Below are 8901 nucleotides of genomic sequence, written 5' to 3' on the forward strand. Positions count from 1 at the left end.
TTCGCGCGGTACACACTCCTCCATGTCCAAACTAGGTTTCAATCATTTCATCACCAAATTGCACAAACTAATATCCGTTGAAATCGTCTCACCATGTACATCTCAACTATGTAACTAATTCCACCTAAATCCTAACACAGCTCACGGATCGATCGAATAAAGTTTCACATTCAAAGCTTTGAGTTCAGATTCCTCAACTTATAGTCCATCGTTTCACAACCCAAGCCTAGCATTACAATCTACATGGAATGAACTTTCAAATGCACATAACAATTAAGCAATTCGTGAGATTCGAAATTCACACACCTGGAGATGACAGTGATGAAATTGGTGTTCTTGAGCTCCGATTTCCACAAACAGTCGAAGAAAGATGATGTGTGAGGCGATCGATGCGTTCAGGTTCGATTGCAATAGCTCCTAATGTTCCAAATCGCAATTCACCATGAATGATGCAAACTTGGACAGTTGAGTTTTGGTGCGAATTTGATGTTGAGATCCAAAAACAGATGGAGATGATGATGAATCAAGATCAACACAACAAGAATTTTCGCATTTTGAGCCAGAATTGAAGAAGTTTTGATGAATTTGAGTGTGAAGTGTTCTTGAGAGGTTCTTGGAGAATTTGATGAATTTTGATCTGATTTTGGGAAGTGTGTAATTCTGTTATGATTAGATTGTGATTAGGTTTATATACTTCACCTTAATCCGTGATTAACCACAATCATTAGCTAAAATGAAGTGAAATTAGTGAAAAATGAGCTGTGTGAACAAAATTTGGAAAATAATCAACTTAACCACCAAAAAACAGCTTTACACAGTGGAAAAGACCCAGAAAACTGAGTTTTCGCGCGAGCGGTCGACTCATAGCCTGCTATGCGTCGACCATAGGTTGCTATGCGTCGACCCGAGGCCTATGCGCTGACCCTTATGGTCGACCATAGCCTGCTATGCGCTGACCCGTGGTCTATGCGCTGACCCCTATGGTCGACCATAGGTCAGCTCAAAAAAAATTTTTTTTTTTTTTTTTTTTTTTTTTTTTTTTTTTTTTTTTTGAAAGAAGAGGAGGGCAAGTTTTGAGATGAATGAAACCTTTCAAACCATCTCACACCTTCCAATCCACAAAAAAAAAAAATCAGCCACAGTTGGTCACAGTTGACTTTCTAGGGTTTCTGGTTGACTGAACAATGAATGATGACTTCTGAGCATCCAATCTTTGGCCAAATCACTTCAAAATGATCTTTGGACCATATGAGCTTGATAAATCAACCCTAGGGCCTTGTGCCAACGAAAATGGCACCTGCTTGCTTGATTGACCGATTTTCCTGATCAATCTGACCTAATTCTTCAGTCGGCTTGCGCTTGGGCAAATGGACAATGCAATGTTATGCAGTGAACCATGTTATGTTAATGACCTAATATGAAATGAATGCACACAATGATAGGGTGCAAATTTGAGGTGCTACAGTTATCATCAATTATCTTAAAACGAATCTACTATCATCCCAATATAATTCTATTGCATGACCTTGCAATTTTACCCTTTCACTTTCAAAAATTCTATTGGAGTGATTTTGTGGATAATTAATTGCATTATATTCTCTCACACACTCGTTTCTTGTGTTATTGGATTTTGTGGATAATTAATTGCATTATTCTGCCTTCTGCTTGACTTCGGTTGGTCATTATTTTTTCTATGTTGATAAGACTTTCATGATTATTTGTACTTTTTCTCATAAATTTCTTTATTATCTATACAAGTATCCATGTTATATGTTAATTACTTCTTAAAAGGTTCATGTTGGAATGGAGTTGAACCAAATTCCATATTCCATATTCAACGATATTTGTAAACGTTTTGTTACATCAATGGATTTGATTGACTACAAATTAACCAATTTGATGAATTATATAAACAAACAGAAGGGAATGACAAAAATAATGGATTCAATTATCCTAATATCAACTAATTAACATGATACTTTTTATTGTATCAAATAAATTTATTTACGTGGACACACATGTATCTTATTAGTAATATTTTTACAAGAAAATTTAATTTAACTATGATGAAACTACATATGAAAAAGAGCATAGAAATTAAATCCATTAAAAAAGAACAGAAAGCTTACTCTATTAAAATATATGAAATCTAACAAAAGAATCATACTAGTCCTGAACGAAGCATACATATAACTCAATAACAATCCTAGTGCATAAAAAATTAATCAATACTCTTAGCAATCCTCACTCTTTAACATCTTCATTCTTCTTCATTTTCAAAACCACACTTGAATTCTTCACCTCTTCACTTTCTTCAATTTCTTTTGACTCATTACCATAGAGTAAAAGATACAATTTATCGTTAACCCTAAAAGACCAGATATCAAATTTTTTATTTTCTTTAAAATTATTCTTCTCCAAAACAGGTGTCCAATCTTGAACAAGATTATAAATACTAGTAGTATTCACGTTCCACTTCTTCAAAGACAATGAGAACTCATTAAAACAAGGATCTAACACTGTCACTTTTAAACCAACCGGTTTTCCTTCTTGATCCCTTGTTTCTAAGGTTGCCTTTTCTATTTCAGTGAGAAAATCAGACTTAATTTGTGTAATTGGCATTGAAAGACGATTGTTGTTATAGCTGAGATCAGAGTTAAACAATGTCTTATGCATGATATATTTAATATCATTACCATCCAACACTTTGATCATGTTATTAACATGAGTAGGCAATTCTGGTGGTGGTGATGAGAGAGTTTCTTTCCTACGAATGATTGGTTTTCTTCTAATTGTGTACTTCGATTTCACTCTTCTTCCTCCACCGGACATGATATCTGCATTACTTGAACAACACCTTTTTTTGTCATTGACTTCTACTCTTTTCACTTTACTTTGTGAAACAAGAGAAAGATTTGCTTCTTGACCCACAACTGGATTGATTTTCTGTATTTGTGTTAACTCATCTTTGGTATAAAATTGTGGAGAAATTTGAGATAACACTTTATGCAAAGTAAAATGAGGTAATGGATCAAATTTCTTCTCCATTGTTTCTATTTTTTGCATGTATGCATTGATCTTCTCAATAGCCATAGCTTCCTTTTGCATCATGACTTCTGGATTTTGTAACAGTGCTGTGTTCTTCTTCATGGACATTGATTTTTTCTCTCGATAGTGTGTTGATAAGTGTTGTGATTTTAAGTGTTCATCAAGTGTGTATTTATAGTTTTCGCTATTGAAGATTTAAAATAAAAAATTGAACCGTATAATATCTTATCATATATCTCAAATTTCCTTTTTTATAAGCTAAACTTTTTTCAAAATTTTAAAAAGATTTGATACAAAAATCTCGATCAGATCTGTTACAAACCATTCAATAGCCAAAACTCAATTTCCACTAAGCTATATTTTAATTTTAAAATAATTATAATCACAAATAGAGAGAAACTTAAAATAAGGATAGTTTGTTTCCTTAAATTTTTGTTAAATAATATCTATATATATCTCAATTCTTCTTTATTATAGGTTAAATCGTTTACAAAATAAAAAAATATTTAATCTTAAATCTTTTACAATGAATTTATTTTGTATATAAAAAAAAGATATGATACTAATGAGTCATATCTAAAATTTAAATTTAAAATATTTCAACCTATACATTTGCCATAATTTCATTACTGTTAGTTTTTTTTTTCAATCTATACGTGTGAGTCGCTTCTATATCTATTATACTTTATCAATTTATATTGTATTTTCCATTGTCATAACTTCTAGGAAAACATCAATTTCTATTACCATTCTATTTAAACATCTTTCACTATCAATTTCTATAACCATTATATTTAAACATGTTCAAGTTGATGAAATAATGCATTAGAAAATTAACAAATTTAATTTTTATAAAAAAAAATATCACAAAAACAATTATAAAACAATCAATATCATTGAAATCTTTTTAAATTGACATTAAAAAATTAGTAAAATTATAGTAACACAATTTTTCTAAACAAACGAGTGCCTAACATAGCCATACACACTCATAAAAAATATGAAATTCATATAATTTAACTAAATAAAAGAATAATAATAACCAAAGTTTTAAAGAAAATAAACATGAAACTAATACTTAAATTGTGGCTACATCGAGTTAGCAATCTTCATCATTTTCTTCCTCGATTATTCTTTCATTATTCTCATTTAACTCTCCATTTTCTTCAATTTCTGGCGCCACATAAGTATCAAGTAAAATGTGCAATTTATTGTTGACTCTGAATGACCAAATATTGACTTTTTGCTTCTCTTTAAATTTATTTTCCTTCAAAATAAGTGTCCAATTTTGAACAATATTGTAAACACTAGTAGTGTTCATGTTCCACTTCTTCAAAGACATTGCGAACTCTTTATGATTAGGATCCAACACAATCACTTCTAAACCAACAGGTTTATCTTGTTGATCCTTTGTGTTTAGTGTCGCCTTTTCTATTTCAGTAAGAAAATCAGATTTAATCTGTGAAAGTGGCATTGACAGACGGTTGTTGTATTCGCTGAGATCTGAGTTGAACAATGTCTTACACATGACATATTTGATATCCCTCCCATCTAGTACATTGATCAAGTTTTTAAGATGAATCGGCAATTCTGGTGGGGGCAATGGTTGAATTTGCTTTGCGTGTTTTTTTAGTACACTATTTTTTAGAATCTTTGATTTCACCCTTCTTTCTTCATAGGATGTGCAACAATCATCACTCGAAAAATACTTTGTTTTGTTGTCTACTTTTTCTCCTTCCACCTTGTACAAATTTTGTTTGATCTTCTCTATCTTTTCTAATTCTTCTTTTGTGTAATATTGTGGAGCAAGTTGAGATAACACCATAGTCATATTGTTGATACTTTTTAACTGAGTTTCCTACACAAGTTCCATATTTTGCAAAAGTGCTTTGATTTCGCTCTGACGTTTCTTTTCCATTGCAGTTTCCATATTTCCTATGATAGTAAATAAAATATCTTGAAAGTTTTAAAGACTTTGTTGCAAAACTTAACTTCACCTAAGCATTCAAAATTAAAATCAAAGCTATTGGAAAACAATTATCAAAGTACAATAGAAATAGAAGAAGATATATAGAAACTAACTTACAATTGAATAGGATTATGAGCATAGACGAAAGAACGATTAGAAAGTCTCTTCACAACAATATATATGCAGATTACCATCACTAAAATTTAGGAAAATAAAGATACATAATCTAATTAAATAACTATAAATTCATTTAAAATCTAATAAGATAATTTCTAATTAAATATTTTAAAAAGATTTGATACAAAAATCTCTATCAATATGTTACAATGAATTTGTTTTGTTCGTAACCATTCAATAACCAAAACTCAATTTCCACTAAGCTATATTTTAATTTTAAAACAAACAGAGAGAAACTTAAAATAAGGATAGTTTGTTTCCTTAAATTTTTGTTAAATAATATCTGTATATATCTCAATTCTCCTTTATTATAGGCTAAATCGTTTACAAAATAAAAAAATATTTAATCTTAAATCGTTTACGATGAATTTATTTTGTATATAAAAAAAGATACGATACTAATGAATCATATCTAAAATTTAAATTTAAATTTTTTCAACCTTTACTTTTGGCATAATTTCATTACTGTTAGTTTTTTTTCAAATCTATACGTGTGACATAATTTCATTACTCTTAACTTTTTTAACACTTAGTTCATTTTGAAATGCAAGTAGAATTTTCTACTAAATATTTATCACTTTTACTTTCCATTCCGTTTTGTACGCTAAATTTGATCAAACTCCTAAATAAAAATAATAGTTAGAGTTAACTATATCAATTTAGTATACAAAGTGTTATAATTAGTGATTTTTTGTTACAATAATAAAATAATTATTTATTCTTATATTTATAAAAAATTTAATTAATTTATATTTATTATTATTTTCAGTTTATATATATATATTATATATATATATAGATATATTATATATATATATATTATATATATATATATATATATATATATTTTCCTTCAGTTTATTGTCATTACAACTTTATAAGTTTATATTTATATTTTTTTAAAATGAATTTAACATACAACCGTCTCTCACTACTCTTAATTTTAACCAACATCATCTACATTTTAAGTCATCCTCAAGGAAGTGAAACATTAGATAAAATTTTTACTTAAATAATTCAGATTTTAAAATAAAAATCTCAAAATAACTCACATTTTAAATTAATTTCCAAACTATCTCACTTTTCAAAATAAAAATACGTCAAAACACAAGTGTCAGATCAATTGACATTTGCTCTCTAATTTAAAGAAGTGTCAATCCAATTGATATTTGCTCTCTAATTTAAAGAAGTGTCAATCCAATTGACGCCTATGTGTTATTTTTAAATGCAGTTGTCAATTAGATTAACACCAATATGTATTGTGTAATTTTTAGTATAAACAGAGATATAGTGTGATTCATTTTTCAACATATTATCTTGTAATATTGGAAACATGGTTCGTCTTCGTCGTTGTCAAGGGAAAATTATTTATTCGAGAGAGAGTCCTCCGATGGAGATGCTCTTCTCGAACATCTGTAGTTTCGAGTAACTACAAAGGGAATTGATTCGTTAGTTAGACGGAGACATACCTGAAGGCAAAAAAATTAGAAGTATTGAGAGACATGATGCACTGCGAGGGTGCTCCAACATAGGGATAATTTTTTCGATTGTGTCCGGGTTAACGAAATATACTACATAATCTTATCATTCTATCAATCGTATCCGTTTCTGTTTTAATATGTGTGCGGGTCATAACAACTCCGTCCGACCCGTTCATTAATGAGTTGAGTTGGATTGGGTTTGTGGGTTGTGTTTCAAATAAAAAATATATTTTTTATGATTCTTTTTGTCGATTTTATAAAAATGTAACACAACTCAATACAATCTTAATAATTTATAACACTCAAATTCAATGAAACACGTCATATAATATCTAATAAAATTCATCAATACAACATAACACTTTATAATAATATAAAATTCAACAAGATGCGTTATTTCTATAAAATACATTAGTTAAAAATGATATAAAAGAAAATAAGAAATAATATTTAATCTTAGAATTACGTAAAATCATTGGTCTAATAGTATTATTAGTGGAGGATAACTTTTTTTTGGAAAAATTATGGTTATTACTGAGATATTAATTTTATAGTGTTATTTAAAATAATAATAAAAATAATAAGAAATTACTAAAGCAATGGGTAGGGTCAACGGGTTGCAAAACTAAAATCCGATACCCGAACCAAAACTATACGGGTTGTTATGGGTTGGGTTGGGTATACTCGTAAATGAATGGTGTTCGCATTACAGCGGATGACATTCACCACCATTTGTTTTGCACATCAGTTGAAAATGAGTCTTGCTTGGTCTTCCGCTCTTCCCATGTTTCCCTATACTTCCTCCCACGAATTGAGAAAGTTTCACATGGCATTTTAGGGCATATAATCATTATAAATAGTGATTTTATTTTGCTTTTTGGGGCATCCAAGCTTAGCACAAACATAAACCATAAATTTAGTACCATAGAGCTTTAACTCCTAACATCAAAGGATTATCGCATTTTGTTCGTGTATCAAGCTTGAAGCACCTTTATTTTGAAGTTATTTATCTTCCCGCATTTATATTCCTTCGAAGTTTATTTCTATCTAGTTGCATTGTACCAGATTCAAGTCTCCGATTGGAGTAGGTTCTTATTTTATTCAGTTTTATTTACGTTTTAATTGCCTTGTCTATTTAATTTCCTCGCTTTACTTTCCTCTCACTTTATTTCCCGCATTTTATTTCCCCTAATTTAATTTCCTCGCCTTTGCCTTTAAAGACCGCTTTATTTAAATTCGTCGTTATGTTTAATTCTAAATCCAAACCAAATGCCTTTTTGTTTACCGTAATCATGTCTATCTAATTTGTTCATACTGTGTATTAGTTTAAGTTTTGCTTAAGATAAAAATAAGACCTATATTACCTCGTGTAGAAACTAGACCTAGAGTTACTTTGTCTCTCGTAGTTTATTTTGCATCCCAATGAGTATGATTTTCTTGACTATTTCGACCAGACCATTCACCGATTGATGCTCAATATTAACAAACTTAGTATGGATTCCTAGATGTTGATAGAATTCGACCATAGATGAGAGGGCGAGTTGCGTCCCGTTGTTGGAGACAATGATATTTGATAAGTCGAACCTACATATAATATTCCTCTAGTAGAAGTGTCGTATATGCTTTGCTATTATTTTTTCAACTTCTAGATCGCCTATAACTGATAACACCAAATTACACCATTATTTTGACTCGTTCCGTACATGTTTTATTATCGTTTTACCTCCATTTCCAATGTTATGTGGATACTTTGTCTGTATTTCAGGTATTTGACCATATAGGAGCCATGTGCGAAGAAATGAAGCAATTCAGATGCAAAACGAAGAAAAAATGGAAATTTGCACTTAAGGCGACTTGCATGGCATTCGCCATGAAGGTAGCCACCAGGAGGATGATGTGTCCCATGCTTCAACGGTTGAAAGACTCGGTCACGCCCACGTTGCAAAGATGGTGTTCGCATTACAGCGGATGGCATTCACCACCATTTGTTTTGCACATCAGTTGAAAATGAGTCTTGCTTGGTCTTCCACTCTTCCCATGTTTCCCTATACTTCCTCCCACGAATTGAGAAAGTTTCACATGACATTTTAGGGCATATAATCATTATAAATAGTGATTTTATTTTGCTTTTTGGGGCATCCAAGCTTAGCACAAACATAAACCATAAATTTAGTACCATAGAGCTTTAACTCCTAACATCAAAGGATTATCGCATTTTGTTCGTGT

At 30.4% G+C, this 8901-nt stretch overlaps 2 protein-coding genes across 2 annotated transcripts; both read right to left on the bottom strand.

The window, feature by feature from the left end:
* Window positions 1-2244: 2244 nt before the first annotated feature.
* On the bottom strand, window positions 2245-3156 carry LOC127137083 (B3 domain-containing protein At3g25182-like). Its single transcript, XM_051063573.1, has one exon. The coding sequence runs from the start codon at window positions 3154-3156 to the stop codon at window positions 2245-2247; it is 912 nt and encodes a 303-aa protein (XP_050919530.1).
* A 991-nt stretch (window positions 3157-4147) lies between these two features.
* LOC127137084 (B3 domain-containing protein At2g32645) lies at window positions 4148-4873 on the bottom strand. Its single transcript, XM_051063574.1, has one exon. It carries the CDS (start codon window positions 4871-4873, stop codon window positions 4148-4150), a length of 726 nt encoding a protein of 241 aa, XP_050919531.1.
* Between the last annotated feature and the right edge of the window lie 4028 nt (window positions 4874-8901).

Source organism: Lathyrus oleraceus, chromosome 4 (genome assembly GCF_024323335.1).
Source record: "Lathyrus oleraceus cultivar Zhongwan6 chromosome 4, CAAS_Psat_ZW6_1.0, whole genome shotgun sequence".
In the NCBI taxonomy this organism is placed as follows: Eukaryota; Viridiplantae; Streptophyta; class Magnoliopsida; order Fabales; family Fabaceae; genus Lathyrus; species Lathyrus oleraceus.